The sequence below is a fragment of the Thunnus albacares genome, chromosome 18, assembly GCF_914725855.1.
Source record: "Thunnus albacares chromosome 18, fThuAlb1.1, whole genome shotgun sequence".
Lineage (NCBI taxonomy): Eukaryota > Metazoa > Chordata > Actinopteri > Scombriformes > Scombridae > Thunnus > Thunnus albacares.
The window spans coordinates 12,365,138-12,386,042 of NC_058123.1; the positions used below are offsets into that span (position 1 = coordinate 12,365,138).

Below are 20,905 nucleotides of genomic sequence, written 5' to 3' on the forward strand. Positions count from 1 at the left end.
TTCACTGGCGTCACTGAGGATATGTTTATCGTTTTGTGCTTTGCTGCCTGCTGGGGAGTCCCGTGCTGTCAAATCAAACCACCCCTGCTGGTAATGAGGTAGGTGTAGAAAGAGGAGGCTGAGAGCAGCAACACAGCCGGGCTGACTCGCCAGTTTAGTGCACACAGTGGAAAACATCAAAAACTGTTAAGCTAATGCCACTTTAGTTTCGTCACCTCCTTAGTGAGAACATGTACTCCCCTGCCAGTCTGAGTGTGTCAATCTGAATGCTAAATCGCTGAGTAGATAAGTGACTAAAGCAAGGCAGTGTGAGAAAAGTGTTTTTCTGCATGTCTGTATATTAAAGAAAGAGCATGTACGGTATGCGTGTGAACATAATGAAAGTAATTATAAGACTAGTACACATACACATTAGTCCTGATTGCGTTAATACTGAATGACAGGTTCTAAGCAGCTTTTCGGTACCTTGTCCTTTAGTCTCCTCCTCAGCCTCTCCTTTGACGACTGAAGCAAGCTGATTTTGGGCTGCTTCGAGTGGCCCTCGCTCGCCTTACCACTTCCTGGTGGGTTAACTGTCAGATCTGGGAAAGCCGTTGTGTTGAATGTTGACTCGGATTTGGGCGATTCATTGGGACTTCTACTGCTGTCTTGAGGCTCCTCTGTTGGTCTGAACTGCTCGTTGCCCACTTTTACATTCTCAGTCTCTTTGTCTTTGGTTGTTCTTGGGGGTAATCCTTTATCGCATGTGGGATTTGTCTGTCCATGCCCCTGACCTTTCTGATTGTGATGCCAGCGCCGGTTCTGGCTGTATCCGTGGTGCGGGGGTCCTCCTTGGCGCTGCCCATGTCCCCCTTGATACTGGCGAGGCGGCCGGCCAGCGCTATTGTTTCTGTTATCTCCCACTTCTGTCAAAGTCTGCTGCTGTTGGTTTGGGGACTGTTGTTGGGTTTGATCCCTCTGATGCGGCGGTGACTGCTGTTGTATCAGCAGAGACTGGTTCTTGCCTCCTCCTCCTCCTCCTCCTCCTTGAGGCCGCTGCTGTCTCCTGGAATGTGAGCAGGTTTCAGTTAGCTTCATTGTGATGTAGTAGCAGCTGACTTGTACCTTGTAACTCTGACCACCCCTCTGTGTCACACTGTCACCATGATGGTCTACAACCTTTTCCTTTCCCCTCTGTTCTCAAAACTCACTACAACACGTTAGTTGTGTAAAAAGGGGTCCTCGTCTAGTCAAAGCGACTAACAGTTCTCCTCTGTAAATATTACTATGAAAATTCAAACAGCAACCCGTCATCTACTAATACAAACTAGAACTTCAAAAGCCCAATGACTGCTTACATGTGGATGCACAGCGTGGCTGTGTTTTCCTGTCCTGCATAGCTCTGTCCCTTTTGCTGTACTGGCTCTGGGCTTGACAAGCTGCTGACATATGGTCAAAGGGATTAGCCACCTTGGCACAGAGGAGGCAACCAATTATCTACCTCAGCCTGTGAACTAGCATAAACTCAACTAGCAGCGGCTAGAATACCTTTGTTCCTATGCGCTCAATTCTCTAAGTGATTTTCACACACGAGTTAAACAGTGATCTGCACATGAAGGAAATCTTATTCTTAAGTTTGTAAGTACATAAAAGGGATTTGCATTTCTGGGCATTGGGATGTATATAGTCAGTCAGTGACAGATCATTTGTAATTCAAGGTGGATGATCAATTTCATTTTGGGTCGCTTGAAGTTGTCCCTCTGTCTTATTGTGGTCAAACAGTAAGAAACTCAGATGTAAGCGACTGAAAGACCAAGTTAGGCGAATTTTTCAGTTTCAGCAGCCAGATACCCTTCGCTGTAGTTCACCACAAACTTGCTTCACTTCATTTTACCTGCCAAGGGACCACAGATACAAAACCTGGTACAAAGCGTCTCTTCTATTTGCTTTATTTTATTTGTCATTAATATTTTCATACATAGTCCCTGACAAATCAATTTAATAAAAACACACATTATAACTAACAGCATAAAGGCCAACATGAAGGGTTGTTGAGAAAGCCACAGCACCTTGGACTCCAGAGTAAGTAGGTAATCCACTAAATGAGCCACGACAAATTAGATGAACCATTAAAACTGGGGGGGGTCCAGCCCTTATGTTTGAAATGATAGAAAGCTTCAGTATAGTAGTTGTGTCTGAATTTAAGTGGTTATAACACATATAAATGTTTAATGTTGGACCATGTCTGTCTGGCCATCTCAACGTACGTCAATGTACTCAGGGACAGGTTTTTTTAAAAAGTTTAAATAGTACAAAAAGCACTAAAACACCTTGCAGTCTCAGTCAAACTGTACTCTCTTTCAAAGAACCAGAGAAGAGAGGAGGGCCGACCATGAGGTGTCTTTAATACAGATACAAAAAAAAAAAGATACACAAAAGCAAAACTCGTGACACCACTTGGTCTGTGTACTGTAAGCCTTGTAGGAGGCTGGACTGGCTAGAAAAGAAAGGCTGTGCAACTTTCCGAACAGTTTTTTAGAGTTTATCAATGCCAACACTGCAATGTGGGTTTTATCGTTCGCTCACAAAAAGCCCTTCTTTGCACTTTTTAATTTGCCAAACCTTCAATAGCTCAATTATTTAGACCCAAACATGACAAATGAATGAACAAGCCAGACATTTTTGAGGTTGCAGAACAAAAAGGTACAAGCTATTCTACCCTGTGAAAGAAAGCTGTGTGGTACTGTCACAGGCCAAGTTAAGTTTGCAAACATTTTTTATAAAAAAAAAGTTCATTCTATCCCAAATACGGGGAATAAAGCGAGAAAAGAGTTGTGAGCCTGAAAAGTTGTCCAGGAAGAAATGTGTACAATGTATTGAATTAAGTATTCTATGGATTTAAAACTGCTCTATAACTGAAATCAGGCATGGCGCTTGAAAACTTTAACCACTTGCAAATAAATTAATATAATAACCTTGGAAATGTTCTTTGGGCTTGAAAGAAATCTAATGTATTCCTACATGCAGACCAGACACATTACATGACCAGACAAACTACAGCACAGATACAGAGCAGAAATAATGGATTTGATTGTGGCAGCAGAATTGAAGAGATAGCTTTGGACTGACCTTTGTAGAACTGAAGAATGAAATATAAGAAAAGTAGTTTAACAAACAGTCTAACACCAACTTTTCCACTTCAGCCAAACATAAAAACTTTTTTGTGATATTTTGATTGGTGGGGGGTGGGGGGGTGGGGGGATTAGAAGGCGGGATTAAGAACCGGGACATCATGTTCCTACATAGCTAGTAGGGCTTTTCTGTGATATACTGTATATTGCGATATGAAAAAACACAGGAGTTTCAGTAGACACATGCGCTATGTTATTTATGTACAGATATACACTTTAAAAGTCTATCCTCTTCTAACAAAACAAAACAAAAAGATGTTGTTATAAAAATTATGATTACGCTGTGTATGTGTGTTACTATTTTACACAAATCATGATGAATTGTTCCGGTTTTGTTCTGCAACATCAGTAGACTCATCAACTAAGGTTAAAGGAAGTTCAGCATTATATTTGTAAAAAGGAATCTCATCGTTATCTATGAAGTCTGTACTTGACAAATTAGGGGAAGAATTGAAACGCCCACCTGTACTGTATAAAAACTCATTGTAGGCGCTCCTGGAGGAGCCTTTTTCTTTGTAACCTCATCATGTGTTGCACTGTGAAACGCTCCTTCTTGTATAAGAAAATAAATTCTGTTAAACTTTGATACTTCGGCTCCGGTCTCTATTGTTTTAAAGGTTATTATGAAGAAATTCTTTTGACAGATGTAAGTACAGGTAGGTCTGGATACTGCAAGTTTTGTGTGTGTGTTGTGTGTTAAGTCTTTATTACATTAGGGCATGGACCAGCACCGTGACAGTAACTTTTAACTATTACCCAGCACCGGGATGAGGTGCTGCTGATAACAGGAATACACGCGCTCAAAAACCGCCTCGTGAGACTGAACGCCTGCCTCTAGCATCCAGACGACATTATCTGTGACAGTAGAAGCGTCACGTGCATGTTTACAGGCAGGTGATACACAGACTCTGCATGCACAGCGATCAGTTCACTATGCACTTGATCAGTTGATCAAACAACCAAAATGGGCAGTGCTTATTTTCAGGTTGTGGCAGGCGACTAGCGGGGCCTGCTTTGGTTGTTTGATAAAATGATAAGGTGCACCCCTTCACTAGAGCATATGGCAAACTGATCAAACTCCATGTATCGAAGAACTCTTAAATCAGACTAAATTACGTAATATCAGATGGACTTTTCTTGCAGATTGGTTATGGAAAATGAGAACAATGCAAGTCTTCCTTTTGTATCAAGCAGCAAAAAAGTTGTAGCGTGTTGTGTTGATTTGCCTTACTTGACATTGCGCTTCCTGCAATGTGACTATTGCACATGCGCACATCGCAATGTTGACGCTGAAACGATGTATGTAGTGCAGCCCTAATAGCTAGCTACCTGGCTACAGTCATGAAAAATAGCGACAGAAAAAGGGAGCCAAGTGTGGATGTAATCAACGCAGCTGTACAAGTTGTTCTAAGTCCACATACAAAAATGACTTCTACACTGACATATTTCTAGAGCTGCAATGATTAGTCAATCAATTAATCAGTCTATCAACAGAAAAATTAATCGGCAACTACTTTTCAAGAAAAAAAGCCACCCAAGACTTGATGGCTCCCACATCTTCTGCTTTTCTTTGTCCTGCATTGTAATAAATTCAATATTTTGGGATTTTGTCACATTGGACTCTATAAAACATCAAAAAACAGGGGAAAATACCCATTAAATGTTTTAGACTAATAATTTAATGGGGAAAATAATCTGTAGATTAATCTTTCATGAAAAATATTGTAAACTCTACATATTTCTCTGATTGTTGCGAAAAACAATAAGTTTAACTACTAGCAACCGTTACCGCGGCTTCCATGTTAACTGAAAAGGATGGTGGACGTGGATGTATGACACTTGTTAATGTTGACTGTTAAGGGCCAAACAAACAAAATAACACTCTCTACCAACAAGAAATATGCCAACATGAAGAGAATGATGAATGAGAATGATGTCCTGTCCCTCCTGTACAAACTCGATGTTGTCACCCATCTGTATGTATGTGTGTGTGTATGTATGTGTGTGTGTGTGTGTACACTGGTAGGAAGAGAGAGAAAGTGAATGTATGCAGGTGTATTTATAGCCCTTTTTGTGTGTGTGTGTGCTCATTTGGTTTATGTCTTGCCTGGCCCCTCGTCTTCACTCTCTTGGGGAGGCTGGGAGACAGTTCATCTTCAGACTCTCTCCTCTACCTCCAACAGCCTCTGACACTATGCAAATATTCTCAGTGTCTTTCTAAGTCAGACGTTCATCGTCTTGACACGTTTTTAATTGCATGGCTAATCTAAGCTCTTCTATAATATAGAACAGTAAGTCTGATTTTTCTTTTTTCTTTTACAACTAACTTCTACGTAGCTGTTTCTTGAAGTTTCAATATTTTAACCGATGTTTTACTTCATCATAATCAGTGTAATACTGTAGCTTAACGCTGACAGGCAGAAATTGTGACATCTCATTTAATATGATGGCAGAAGGTGAGATTTCAGAATCTTTTGCAAAGCCACGGACTGCTCGACAGAGACGCCCTGACAGTTGAGGACTACGATATCTCAAACATAGACACACACACACACACACACACACACACGTTCGCTCGTCTCGTGATTAATTTGATCTTTACAGCAGCTGTTAGTTTAGGCTCAACTCTAATAAGCCATTCTCCTGATCTACTGGCGATGCGGAGAGGTGAAAGTGAGACAGTAATTAAATGTTAATCACATTTAATGACTGTAAGCTCTGCAGTAGTTTGAGTGTTGCTCAGACTGACCATCCATCAGTCACATTACTGCCAGGGAGATGTTTGCACTGAGGATAAATGATGGGGCCACTGATGAAATTTCATCTCACAAAATCTTGTTACTTGGAAACAGGTTGTCTGGAGTGATCAACTATCTAATCAAATGAGAAACTGTAATTTATTTATTTTTTTGTTTTTGTTTGAGATGATGAGTCTGGTAGCATCGAGGTAGTGATCAGATTTAAAGTATCTTAGTGTGATGCTGTCTGTGTGTGTCTCCTTTTTTTTCCCAAATCCCTCTATTTATACTCTACCTACTCCTTATTTTGGGCTGCTCAAGTATTTGATGGAAACAAAATGAAACAAAAAGAAGCACTTTATTCTTGTCTCACCAATTATCAGTTGACCTTTGGATGCTGAGCCTCTGTCGAGTAGAGTGAATCGAGTTCACGCCGTGCCATATGTTGAAAATGTGTTCAAGTCTCATTCTTTCCTCATGTTGTCACTAACCTGGCTGAGACTTGCCGCATTCCCCCTGGGCCAGTAGGCAGAAGTATGGTTAACTGGTCTCGGGTGAATTGATCAACCACTCTACAAGGCAGGAGAGGAGGGTATGCCACAATGCAGGCGATTGGAAGGATGGAGGTATAGATGAAGAGCGAGGTAAAAATGGCAGAACAATTTGTAGAAAACGGCGGAGGAGGAGGAGGAGGAGGAGGAGGAGGGAGGGCATTTTTGTAGACAGCATGAGGAAGACAGGAGATAACAGAAGACGGAGGGGAGACATAAAAAAGCAAGGGAGCAAAGCGGAAACAAACAAAAAACTACAGGTTGATAACTATGTCATTCAAACAACATGCGTAGAGAACTACAGGAAGTGGAGGATGCCATGGTAACTAAAAAGGTGAAATGAATTTGACAGATATGATCATGGGAGGAGGTAGGATACTGATGATCGATCATTGGCTGTTGCTGTGGGTGTGTGTGTGCGTGTGTGGATGGAGAACTCGTCGGCCCATTGGACCGTTGGTTGACCCAGACTAGCAAATCGATTGGCCCGGGGGAAAAGACGCCTGCAGGCAGACAGTCAATAACGCAGCCCGAGCTTCATACAGGCCACAACACACTGGTTTAATGGACTGTGGGGAGACGAGTTTTGACTGCCTGGCTGAGCATTTGTATTATAGCCCGACTGATACAGGACTTTTTAGGCCGATACCACTATTGATATTTGAGAGTTTAAAGAAATCTGACAATGATACATCAGCTGATTACTTTTATTTAAACCCATATAAATCCATAACATAAAAAAACACACAAGCTTCCCTACTTTGGCATTCCTGTGTTTTCTTATTTGTCGGCTGATACTGATACATCTGCAATAAACTAATTATATACATCAATAATATCAGTCGGGCTATAATTTGTTTTTCTATTTCCATTGTTGTTTAAGTCTTAAAGGATATGGCTGGCAATTTTCTATGTTCTCATTGTCAACAAATGTGCTGTCGCCGCTGTGCATGTGTGGGAATTGCTGTTAGGATTACAGAGCTTCGCTAGTTTGTTGTGCTACATATCACAACCTCTTGACTTTGTATTATATTGTAAATTTCTCAAATAACTTCCCGCTCATGTGCGGTGGCGTCTGCCTTACACAGAGGTACTCTCCGGAGAGTGAGAACGTGATCGCTGTTATTAATCCTTGGAGCTACTGTGCACATCCTCTGTGGCTCACTGACATATTTTTCATAGTTTTTAAGACAACAACAGAGGTCTACGGAACAGAGGAGTGAGATAAATCAGGCTTTGGATACACACACACACACACACAATATTTGTAAGTAGGATCGACTCATTGTTGGTTTGGCTCTGCACGTGAGATTTGGTGACAATATGAAAAATATAGAAAATCGCCAGTATTCAAAAACAAAAAAACCCTCAGAAACATACTCAATGTATAGTGCATACATGCATGTATACATTGGAGAATATAGTCTGTAACCTTGAGTTGTTGTGGCCAGAAGATATCAGCATAAAAGCTTTAGTGGGGTCAGAGAAACATACAGACTGGCTGTTTCCTTTTACTGGAGTGAATAAATGCATATAAACACACATACACACACACACACACAGAGCAGACATGGTCCTTGATTATAAAATAGACAGTGCAATTGGTACTCTGTGTGCTGACATCTAGAGCCTCACAAACTCTTTAACAATTATATAAACATGTCAACACTCAGCTTTAAAGCTCAAATGAGACTGTTTGTTCGGCGTATCTCTTTACAGCAAACGTGTGAACGGCGGATGCTCGATCGAGCAGGTAGCTGGTTTAGCGATGAAGTGTTAAAAAAAAAATCATCTTTCTTCAGTTGTAAGCGTGAACATACTTTGGACCAAAAGAACACTTGACTGAATAAAGTCGACCGGAGCTTTCTGAAAGCTGCACAAAAATGCACAGACGTTCCATCTTTTTTAGAAAGAGAGAGAGAGAGAGAGAGAGAGAGAGAAAAAAAAGGGACGAGGAAGGAGCATATTAGCTCGTACTTTGCCCCTTTGCTGTTTGGAGCAGCGAGCGGTAAGCAGCACATTCCAGTAAATCACAACTAATTTCAGCCCTGCTTGACGTGCCTACTAAAGTAGAAACACATGCACTACCTCCCCTTTCTTTTCCTTCCAGCCACAGTCAGCCTACGCTTTTCCTTTACTCAATCTCACAGTCTCACCCGCTTTTTCTTTTTCTTGTGCTTCTCTGTGACTAACAACCGTCAAGTTGCACGATGCACATGGTGTATTTGCCGATATGCTTTGCACACAAAAAAAGATTTATATTAATCTCTGTGTTTCATCATCTGCTTCCAAGTTTTACTATGAACTTTCCTTCACCCAGCTGTGTTGATACATCAGGCACAATACAACACAAATGTAACGTTATCTGTGTGGTTTCTCATGACAGTGGATGTTTATTGTCACAGGCTACTGGTTGTTTTCTGTTGCACAACCTGTACGCGAAAGAATATCGACATAAGAGGATTACCATGTCTCAGGAACAAACATATGCAGTTGATGTGTTTGGTGAGCAAACAACACTAAGCTTCATAAATGGCAGTATGGAGAAAAACTGTGGAAGCTTTTTTTTTTTTTTTTTTTTTTCTGTGTCAGTTGACAAATTCTTTACTACAATAACCTGTTTCCACACTTTCATATCTAATCTTTTATACTGAAGCAGGGTTGCTTGGCCAGGCTGGATAGGTGTGATGACTCATTCACATTACATTTATATTTTCTGTGTCTACTCTCCTATTGTGTATGAAAGGCTTCCCGACTACCAACAATGATGACATTCTCCAGTACCTTTCCTTACCAACTTACTGGATTCGCTACTTAAATAGACGAATGGTGGTGTGAAAAACCATTACTAAAAGCCCAGGTTGCTTTCACCCCCACCTCTCTCTCTCTAGTTGTTGGGTTTTGTAAAGACAAGAACATGATTCCCAGAAAGTAGGGCTGCTGGATTATAGCAAAAATCAATATCACAATTATTTTGGTCAATATAATCACCATTATTTAACACGGTTACTCAGTGACTTTGGAAACATCATGCATTTATTGAACTTGAGTAACCAGGTCACAGTCGGTTTTCTCTAGAAAGCTGATTTCTTAACTGTCATGTAAGCGAGACACCTGCTTTCTGTAATCAGAGTTTGGGATCAGAGAAACCTGGTTTCCACAGGTAGGTTTTACTCCCCGGAGAACAGCGATTTCTCTGCCATGTATACGCATTACCAGGTTTCTAATCATCTTTTTACAAGTAAGCATGTGCACGGTAACAGACTGCAGACAGAGAAAGCGTGGCGCAGAGCGGCTGGATGAAAGCAGAGATCATTATACGGAGCGGCGCGTCCTCGTATCTAAAAAAAAATAGAATCCAAAGTCTGACTGAAACTAAAGCAAAGTAGTTCGTAGATGTCTTTTGAACTTGAACTTTTGACTGTTTGTTAAATTCAGACACATTCACGCTGTGAGGAAGAGCTCTGCCTGCCTGTCTGTCTGTCTCTCACCGCGCTGTACGGCTGCTCCAACACACGATGCTCTTGACACAAGACACGACGAGAGCATCGTTGTGAAACGTAATGCGTCACAATAATCGTTTCATCTCGATTATCTTGTTTTCATAATTGTTGGAAGCCAAAATGGTCATTGAAAATAAAATTGGATTAATTGCCCTACCAGATATATCCCTTGAAATCTGCATTGTGAGACCAGTTACAGCTTAATTTCTCTCTCCAGCCTGTCTGCTAGAGTTATACTTTTCTGTCCTGTCTTCTTATCCTCTGCCTCATCTCTCCTTTGATATTTGGTACAAGGAGGCAGAAGAGGGCTTTTTCCAAGGCTTTATAATGCTACATAACATAACCACAAAAGAGATGAGTGCTGATACGACGCTAAAGTTGGGTTCACATTACATACAGCCTGGTGGGAAATTTGTATCAAAAGTTTCAAAGGCTTGCACTCACCACCTGAGCAAGTTTAAGGTTTACAGGGAAGGATAGATAGAGACGTCTAGAGCGGACCAAGCATATGTTTTTCAATTTGAAATACAAGTCAAAAGGTTTTTGTTTAGTATGACAGTATATTGCTGCCACCATGACAAAGAAAAGCTCATTATCTTGTCACAAACCTTTGTAAAACCTTGTTTTAATATGATTCTTTTCATGATATACATCAACATGACAGTTTCTTGTTCTAATATGTTTTTCTTGTTATTACTAGATACAAAATTATTCCATTTTTATACAATTTTTTTTTTTGTAATAACATATCACTTTATCTTGTTATATCGCAATCTTTCTTTTTATTTCATCGTCTTCGTTTTTCCTAGCCGATGTAGGCAAAGCTATCATCTCTTTAGGCACTGACTAGATGTTCTTCTTGTTTTAATGATATACATTAATTATGCAAAATAAATAAGATTAAGATAAAGTGGTGTGTTATTACAAGAAATGTTTCTTGTTAAAATGGAATAATAATAATAATAACGAGAAACTTACATCATGATCATTACATCAAACCATCTTGTTATAATGTGAAAACAGTCTTGTAATAACAATAAAAGGATTGTGTTGAAACGAGAAAAAAAATGTCATTATAACAAGAAACTGAGTAAATATTTTTTTGTCATGGTGGCAGCAACATGCTGCTGTACTTTAGCATTAATTGGATGGATCACAGGTTGAACTCTTTAGGAATCCATATATTCGAGAACTGTTTGAGCGGTGTCTTCAGGCATGTCTTGTTATAATATAGTATGTTTCATATTTTCCTTTTCAGTTCTTTCCAAAAATGTTAAATGAGTTGGGCTGGGGTGACTGTGGAGGGAAAGTCATGCAAGAGAGTACTTTTCTTTTACAGTTTGGACTTCAAATTAGCCTGGTATGCTTTTATGCAAGCCATGTCTCTGTAGGACAGAGTGGCCCAACTCTTTGGTCAATATGTAGTTGATCCTGTGCAAGTCACTTATTCTGACATAAATGAAGCTTCCACATCGATATTTCCACCACCCTGTTGGTGTTAAGCAACCATCAGTCAATGTTTCATGTCATAACAAATGATAAAAACAAACAGTTCTCGGTAGTTGACACAGACTTTTGGGCCCCACTCCGTACGTTTCAGTTCTGCTCAGTTGCTAAATTATACCTCCACAACAGACACGTGCGTACACCAGACATGTACACAAACACACGTACTGTACGTAAAACTGGACATTTTGTGAGCCCTCTAATACAAGCTGTGCAGTAGACAAAGTGTGCTTGGAACCAGAGTGCACACAAAAAAACAGGATGGTCTCTTGTTAATATTTCTAGATCACAAAACAAATACACTGAAACCTAAGCAAACTGCTGTTGGTCCAAGTTTATATTTTTGTTCTTTTCTTTTTGCCAGCACTGCGCTGCGCCCATCGCACATAAACACAATAGCTCTGGACAGCACCAATTATTCCCTGTACTTAAAAACAAGGATGAAAGTGCTTTTGTCCATTTGGTACAGCTAAAATTTCCTCTTTTTAACCACAAATACAACCCAAATATTTTCTCTTGGCCTGTCTCTTAGCAACTGAAGAACAGTTTTCCAGTGACATCAGGGCAGGGAACGAGAGAACGAGAGAAAGAGAGATGGGGTTTTTTTTTTTCTCTTAAGGACCTGGTTTCAATGAAGTCAGACTTGGGTGAAATTAGATTTCAGAGTGTATACAATTAGAGCAGATGTGCCAGTGCAAAATTTTAGTGCCAGAGTGGCAGAGTTTAAACTTTTAAGGACACGAGGATAGGTTAAATGTCGCAAAAGCAAGACGAGTAAATCCATAATCAGAAAAAAAAAAAAAAAAAGACAGGAAGCTCGAGTATTGTAGGCAAACATGGGTGACTGAATAACTGCCACATATTTTGTTGAGTGACCTATTAAATGTGAAAAAAACCTTGAATGTCTCCTCAGTGTTTTTTTTCTTTTTCCTGTCTGCAGTGAAGTGTGGAGCCTGCATTCCTGTGTTGACATTGCTTTGGCTGGGGAGAGATGTTAAGGCTATAGGACTGGCTGTGCACTGACATCTGACATCAACACAGAAAAACATTCCCTCTCACTGAGGTAGGTATGTGTGTGAATGTGTGTGTGTGTGTGAATGTGTGTGTGTGTGTGTGCGCAGGGCTTGCATGCGTCATTACCGTCGGTCATTCCTCCTGCGTCGGAAGAGCTTTTTGGTGTGTGCGATCTCAGCCTCGTTAGGAAGGGGTGGGAAGACCTGTTAGAGACAAATCATAGAGGAAGAGACAGTTGTTGTCAAAAGCAGCAATGCACATTATATAATTTTGTGACAAGTATCTATAATATAGAATTCTTCACTATAACATGGAAAGGTAGAGAGAAAGTTGCTTGTTTTTCTTATCACTACAACACACTTAATCTAGGGTTTTCCTTTATTTATTTTAGGAAGCTGCAATTCTAAATTTTTTTTAAGAAATCTTGGCTCTCCATCAATAGTGAACATGATGTACTTGAGCATTACTGATGCCAGGAACTTTAAATATTCTAACGTTTATACAAAAACAAGACATCTTAAGATTTTTGACAATTTTCTGATATTTTATAGACTAAACAATTAATCCAATAATCGAGAAAATATTCTGCAGATTAATCCATAATGAAAATAATCATTGGTTGCAGCCCCTACTTTAACCCCTGATATTTATTTTATTCTTTTCATAAGGGACCATGTATAATATTAAGCATAAATGTTACCATTTGATATTTTGCACCAGAGTTAACTCTACATATGTGTGCGTTTGCATTATAGCATACAGCTACAACTAGAAATGTCCTTAAATACGTCTCTGCATGACAGACTGTACGGAAACATCTTGATGAAAAAGATGATTATAGTCAAACATGACTATAAACTATTATACCGTTGCCATTGGTAATGTTCGATTCTGATTAGCTGGTATGGATTGACTTTCATGCAATATGTAATTGTAGGGAGGCTTAGCCAATGAACTTTGAGCGAGGGTTATCTGTGTAACCGATAAAATAAAATAAATGAATAGTAAGAGGGGAAGGGAGGCAGTGATAGATAAAGAGTTCCTGTTTTGCTATATGTTGCCAAGCAACACCAAGGAAAGAAATTGGGAGTTACAGGAACTACATTTAATGATATTAAAAAACAGAGAAACAAGATCCAAATTAGTTTAACTAAGTAAACAATGGGTATTTTTTTAAATTTGACTACATTTGGCATTTTGTGGCTGTGGTAAATTATATTATCCTAGAATGTACAACTTTTTGGTTGTACTCCCTTAATTACACAGTCCATTCCCTGTGAAAGAGAAATAAGAGCATCTAATATCCATTAAACATCAGCCCTGTCAATCAAGCAGCATGCTCCCCCTTTGCTCAGCATCACTGTGTGCTGTTGCCATGGTTACAGGTGGCCTAGGACTAGCGCCGTTGTGTAGACATACAGTATGCGATGATAGAGGGTGTCGTGAAAGAACAGGTGCATAAACACAATAGTGTGCTGTGCGTTATGTGACAAGTAACCACACTGCACAGAGCGTGAAGGGTGGATATTAAGAGTTTGTGTGAGCCTGAGGAGAGCATCTGCTTACCCCATCAGCAAAAGCCAAAGTCAATTAGTGTCAGTGTATGTATAATATTGGAAACAATGAGTTTGTATCTCAGTGCATCTTGTCTCATGGCCAGTTTATGTCCACAATGTAATGACAATATTGTCTTCTTTTTATTAGCTAGAGAAACAGTGCATATTTGAGCGACGCTAATCTTTTATCCCTTCGCATTCGTTCTTCAATGCCAGCTATACTGCGGTTTTGGATTTTGCCTGCGTTTTTTTGGTTTCCACTGGTAGAGATGTTACAATAGGTTGAGTTGATTTTGCACAGTCACAAGAAAAAGTCAGAATTTGTTTTCACTGAGGCTCATAGAGAAATATAGGAGAGAGAGAGAGAAGGAGAAAATGAAAGGCAGAGTTCAAGAAAACGTTTCTGAAATGTACTTTGGAGCTGTAATGGCTGAAGGCAATCTTTTACTAATCCACAAGGATAGCATTCATGTGTACAAATAGAGCAAAAGCCATACCTGCACAATACGGTCACGGCTTTGAATGAACTCACTAAAGTATAAATGCTTGTTTCTAGTAAGTGTCTGTAGGATTCCTGGAGAGTGTCTGCCCCTTATTTTCTCCTTTTGTGCAAACATGTTGTACATTCAGAAACACACAGATATTCAAATGAGTTTTGAGCTTGATATTTGACACCGCTTCTCTAACCTACTTCTCCTAGAGAAGCTGCTGGGGGATTGTTGGGATTCTGATTGAATCCAGATGTGAGCGGTAGAAAGTGTGTGCATGGAGGGCGGCGGGGGTGCGTTTGTGTGGCACAGTAATATCCAAAAGGGGCAGACAAACACACACTTAAACTGTCTGTTAGAACAAAGCTTTCCTTTGACCGCAGCAATTCAGAAGGCTTCGTGTATAAACCCAAAAGTATTAATATCTGCGAAATTCTGCTGTTTTTCCAGACTTCATCTACTTGCCTCTGCAGCGCTCTGACAGGGAGAAAAAAGTAGGTGGGGATACAAAAAAGAAAGAAACCGAGGAACTGTTGCATGTTTAGCTACTGTAGTTTTCCTCTAGGATATCATTAGCTGTAATTCTGCCTTCAAATGGTAACCAGATGACAGTGAGTGCTCTCTCTCACACACACACACACACACACACACACACACACACACACACAAGACACATATTTAACAAAACCTTTTAACTTATAGCATTTTTCTGTCACTATTTTAGATAAATCTGCTGTAAATAAAAAAAAAAATCCTTTTTTTTTAAATAGTGCAAATCTACATCCATAAAACAAAAGCATTTTTAGACCGCAGCAACACAGCGGAGAAAAGCACAGTTTCTAATGCGTCTGACAGAAACAGAAAGGGAGGAAACGGGAGATGTAGAATTGTCTCTGCGGCTGAAAGAGAGAGCGCTGCGTGTGTGAATATGCTATCTGCAGGTAGCAGCCAGGGCAGGGTAGGATCAAAGAGAGGCGTTTGCTGGCCTGGTCCCCAGCCAGAAGACCTCTCACCTCGTGGCAGGCGGCGTGAGCCCTGTGGACGTGACAAGGATGGCGAGGGGGGTTTGGCTGTGTGAGTGGGAGAGACGACCGGGAGCAGGACAGAGACAGAAAGGGACGGTGTGGATTTTGTATGTATTTGTAAGTGCATGTTATAAAAGAGAAAAAGAATATAAGGAGCGCTTTTCTCAACATGGTGACTAAGTGTAGGTTACTAATGGGGGATGAAGAGTATGCCCCAGAGAGGGAGGGGATGACAGGAAGAAGCCCCTTTCACCCTAGGATCCGTCTTTAGTCCTAAGTGGGTATTCACACTGAAAATAGGGTTGCATTAAAAAAAAAACATAACAAGCTGCATTTGTGTGAATGCGTTGCTATGGGTACCAATGAAGATGATGTTATCGAGGAGGTTCAGTTTGAGTAACAGATCCGTAAACTTGAAGACAGCAGGACTACCGATCTAGAAAGCTGTCCTCTGTCTTGACAATCACAAGGTAAACAGTAGAAATGATCCTGATCTGATCACAAAGCAATCTACTGTAAATATGTGTTTGCATGTATTCGATTGACCACTTAAGTATGTCGCAGGATGACTGATCTGAAAGTACGGGCAGCGATGAGAGTTTGGAAGAGCAAAGATGAACGAAAGGAACATGTGATGGTGAACTTTGGTATAGACGAGGACGAGGAGGAGGAGGAGGAGGAGACTTTGAGTGAGATTTTTTTTTTTTTTTTTGTCCTTGGAGTGTGAATATGTTAGCAGTAGGATTCTGGAGAAGTCCCGAGGAAAGAAGTTGAGTCTTAAAAGAACAAAGCGAGCGGATGAGAGTTGGAGGATGAGAAAGACAGTTTTGACAATGTGATTGATGTGAGGTTTGAGGGAAAGAATGGAATCAAAATGTGAGAGAGAGAACTGGCAAACGAGGGGGCTGTCAACACGGAGGGAGAAGCTTTGCATGTGCTTGTTGAGGGATACAGAACCAATGATGACGACTACAGATTCATGACAGTTGAATATGAGAAAAATGGTTTTCATCCATTTTTTAAAAATTTTTTTTATATCCTTGAGGCAGTTGGTGGCATTAATGGAGTATGTGGTTATAGTTACGGATCATGGCTAAGTAGCTAGAATATTCTTTGCTAATTTGGATGCAGGGCTTCATTTCAAAGCATTGAAGCATTTGTTTTTAAACCAGAGCCTGTACTAACGTTGTCAATTTTAGATTTAAGAGGCAGTGTTTTTGACGTGGACTTGCACAACACATGCATTTAAATGGCTAAACATTCTTATTCCTGGACAGAAGATTCTTTCTAATTTCTATCTCTGTCAATCTCTCATCCCTACTATTAACAGTTTCAGCCTCTTTTTTCCTGTTTGTATGTGAGTGACAGAAAAAGAACGAGACACAGTGTGCAGTAATAGTGTTTGCCTGCATGTGCATGTATGATATGTGTGTCTGTTTTGAAAAAAAAAGCTGAAAGAACAAATTATTGCGAAGCATCAAACTCAAGTTTTACCGGCTGAAACCGACTAGTGGCAATACACATCTGAAGTTGTCACACGGTATGCCAACACGCACAGCCTGCGGCAATGAAATTAATTAGTTTGCTCTCAAGTTTGAATCATACGACGCCGGTCTAGGTGCGTGTTTGTGTGTGCATTGTATTACGTGCTTGGTTGTGCGAGTCTGCGTTGAAAGGATGTTGACATACTTTACCCTGTAGCATTCCAAGGAAAATCACAGGTCACTGGGAGAGGCTACCTGCGACGCTAACACAGAGGATGTGTCCTTTCTACAACAACTTCACGTAGCCACGTAGCTCCCAAGCAACGACGACGCACATGCAACGAAAGTGCAGTGAAAGTGAACGTTGACCCAACTCCCACAAAACCAAATTTCATGACTTAACCCTCAGCAGTATCTAAAAAGGTTTTATTTTTCTCACTTTTTGTCAGAGCGGTCATGGAGCTGGGTCAGATACCATTGTTGATCCATTCATGACAATGACGTTGCTTTAGTGTGAAAGCAGTATAAGTAACAAGGAAGGAAAGTAAGGAAATGAGAAAAGCGAACAGAGATGGAAATGTGAAGAATAGAAACGGAGAATAACGATTATAGAACTTTCTCTGTAATAGCATAGAAAGTGAAGTGCATGTCTTCCTGTCCCCTCTAGTGTGTAACAATTCTGGTATGATGCTCATTCAGTCAGTCCATTGTTTCTCGCGGCTTATTTATGTTGCGAGGGCCCTCAGCCAAAAGCAATAAATTTAAAACTGCCCCAGGGGTGGCATTACAGGACAGGTTGTTGAGAGCAGAGGAGAGAGAGAGAGAGCAAGAATGACAACGAGAGAGACTGTAAATACAAGATAGCAGGCACGTAAAAGAGAGAGGGGAGCTGAAATGCTTTGGCTGAAACGATTAGGACACATACCAGACACAAATGAATAATGATTCTTGCCTTGTCTGTATGGAAATTAGGTTTAGCTGTTCCGTTTGCTTTATGTGTTTGTGTAACTGTGATAAAAATGTCTTTCATTCAGAATTACACGAAGCTACATACAGTATAACTGTAACATTAACTATAAAAGTTCATGTCTTCTGAAGACATTATGACAAGTATGTTGTCATTGTGTAAATATGTAAAGGTGCACTATAATTGGTAACCGTGTGTGTATTCATTTTAATTTTGAGGGCAAGTTTTGAAACTATAAATGTTTGCATATTCATAGATTTGGGATAATAGAAGGAGTAGATGTCATTTTAAGAATATTTAAATGCAAAAAAAAAAAAATTGTGTTTTTACATTTGATCACAAAAAAAAAAAAATTAACTAGTCAACTAAGCATTTTTAGATTTCTGAAAACATGTCTGGTTTTGTGCCTAATAGTGAGCCCAAATTTTGAAATTTTATCTGAGCTCAATGTGCAATTTTTCAATCTCAAATCCGAATTATGTGTTAAATTGACTTTAAAAACATTAAAAATTGTATTTTATTTTTTGTGAGCTGTACTGAGCTATAATAAAATCTGACAGTAAACCCACAGGGATCATTTAATTATTATTCGTTGATAAAAGAAATTATGAAAAAAGTGAATTCCTACTGTAAGCGACAGGAAGTGCTACACCGTTCAAAATTTGCACTGATGACCAGCTGCTGATTCTAGATATGCAGCGTCTAGCTCACACATGTAACTCTGAGGATTTCCCAAATTGTTTTTTTTTTCTGTAAAATCCCTGTAGTATAGGATTTGCTCTATGTTTCATGATCCCTACTTTAGGCCTTTTGATGTAACTTACTCTGCAGCTGACGCCTGCCAACAGTAGAGAAAGAAGAGATTTAGAGCTGCCACAGTCAGATACAGTGGGTGATCGGTGATAAGAGGCAAAGATGTGAGGTCCTGACATCCATGTCTCATTTAATAAGTGATCTGAGTCTGGGGCCACAGCAGAACAGACAGATAGACAGGTACATCAAAGAACTCGGGGGGTCTGGCTTCAGGAGGAGATGGAGCCGTTGTGGGATCAAAGTGTCAGAGGAAAAAGAGGAAAAAAAAAAAAAACTGTAGTACCCTATAGAAATGTAATCATGCGACAACCGCTGCTGCAGCAGCAGGTTTCACGTGCTTACCGCTCTGTTCTAGCCATCTCTCTGACTGATGAAAAAAAAAAAAAAAAAGACTTCAATCATATGCACTCTCTGTGTTACATTACGTTGACAGTCACCTCATCTCCTCTACACGACCAAGGCCGATGCTTTGTGTGTGCGCGTGTGGGGTCTGGTTTGCATTATATTTGTGATGACCATCTATTTAATGGCCTCTATTCATGTAAGGACACATAGGCTGCTTCTAATAGTGAAACAAGCCAATGCTACTACTATTTTATAGCCTTAAATTGACACTGTGGGAAGTAGTCAACCTATCATGGAGAGAGAATAGGGCGCAGATTGGAGGTTACCTTGTTTCATGGGATTTAGCACACCAGTAGCACTTCATGTATATAAACCAGTTCAATAATTAAAGAAGAAGAAAAAGAAAAAGGGGCATGAAATGAAGTAAGAATACTGAATGACACATGACCTTCCTTTGTGTAATTTCATATTATCAACTCTTTAAAATCCTTCAATATTATTATACATTTGTAATAGTATAATTTTGATCAGTCTTGTTTTTTTTGGTACATTTTTAACTTCTGGCTGTCATTCAGATGTGATAATTTCCAGGGGGACAAGCATTGAAATTATATATCTAACGTTTTACTACTCAGTGGATTGTACTCCACTGGACAATTATTGGACACCTCTGTGGAATTAGTCACAGATTTCCCAAGGTAACCTGTATTCATGCACGTGCTCAAAGTCTCCAGCGTCTCTCCCATGCTCAGAGGCCGGAGCAGAACAGTGCACAGTGGTGATTAAGCCAGTGTGTGTGCGGTTAATGGAGTGTCGGAGCCAAGCAGCAGTAGGACCAGGGACAATAGCAGGAAGAGACCACAGGGAGGGGGCTGCCGGTCGCCATGACCCCCTGGATATTGTTCTGCTACCCACCAACATTTGAAGGATGGAGGGGAGGAGTGAAGGACGACATGAGGAGAGGAGGGAGGAGGACATAAGGATGGTGGTAAGAAGAGAATAGGAAAAAGGAAACGGCAAATAGGAAGAAGCGAAGGGAGACGAGGTAAAAGACCGTAGAAAAGACAAGCAGAAGAGTGTCTACAAGGAGAGCGGAGACATACAGGAACATGAAACGTGTGTGAGTGGAATGCAGGTCTCAGACCGACTGACAGCTGACGGACAGACCGCCAAAAAAGAATCCGGCCCGCCCCCAATGTCCCTTCTCAACCGGAGTCCTGCTCTGCGGCACGTACACTTCCAGACAGAGGGGCCAACCAGTCTGTAATATCTCAGCTCCAGACTCCTGCTTTGTTCCCCTGTTGGTCGGCTTTGTTCACAGACCAGAGACCGGATGTCTCCTCAATGACTGACCGCTTTCTCCCTCTCTCTCCTCATTCTCACCCTGGCCTTCTGTTTCTTCTCTGGTGCCCTGCACCATTTTACGAAATGTAATATTCTGTCACTGACAACATGATAGCGAAACACTTCTGTCATGAACTACGTGTTTTGAAATCTCTTTATGTGGACACACAATCATGAATGTACACTATATACTTGTGTCCTGTGACGACTGTATTTGCATTACTGAGAAAACTGGTTTAAATGTTTTAAATGAATAGTTCAACATTTTGAGAAATAAGCTTATTTGCTTACATGCTGAGAAGACCAATACCAATACTCAGATCAATACAGATCAATGCTCTCTTATCTGTCCATTAATTATGAAGCTATAGTTGGGAGCCAGTTAGCTTAGCTTAGCATAA

The 20,905-nt window shown here is 40.3% G+C and overlaps 1 protein-coding gene and 1 long non-coding RNA gene across 6 annotated transcripts in view; one reads left to right on the forward strand and one right to left on the reverse strand.

Moving 5' to 3' along the window:
* The window catches only part of LOC122968737, a 96,561-nt gene that overhangs the window by 72,830 nt on the left and 2,826 nt on the right, over positions 1-20,905 (forward strand). Inside the window, exons 2-3 of one of the 2 annotated variants that reach the window (XR_006398877.1) lie at positions 12,409-12,531; positions 14,977-19,074. This is a non-coding gene — a long non-coding RNA (uncharacterized LOC122968737). Of the gene's footprint in view, positions 1-12,408; positions 12,532-14,976; positions 19,075-20,905 lie in introns of those variants that run through there. The other variant, XR_006398878.1, reaches the window with a different exon arrangement.
* Positions 1-20,905, reverse strand: part of ctif (CBP80/20-dependent translation initiation factor) — a 59,252-nt gene that overhangs the window by 16,818 nt on the left and 21,529 nt on the right. The window contains exons 8-11 of one of the 4 annotated variants that reach the window (XM_044334153.1): positions 12,609-12,685; positions 6,400-6,480; positions 1,338-1,418; positions 466-1,045 (exon numbers count right to left, since the gene is read on the reverse strand). In XM_044334153.1, the coding sequence (XP_044190088.1) occupies positions 466-1,045; positions 1,338-1,418; positions 6,400-6,480; positions 12,609-12,685 (819 nt within the window). The remainder of the gene's footprint in view (positions 1-465; positions 1,046-1,337; positions 1,419-6,399; positions 6,481-12,608; positions 12,686-20,905) is intronic. The other 3 variants (XM_044334155.1, XM_044334154.1, XM_044334156.1) reach the window with 3 other exon arrangements.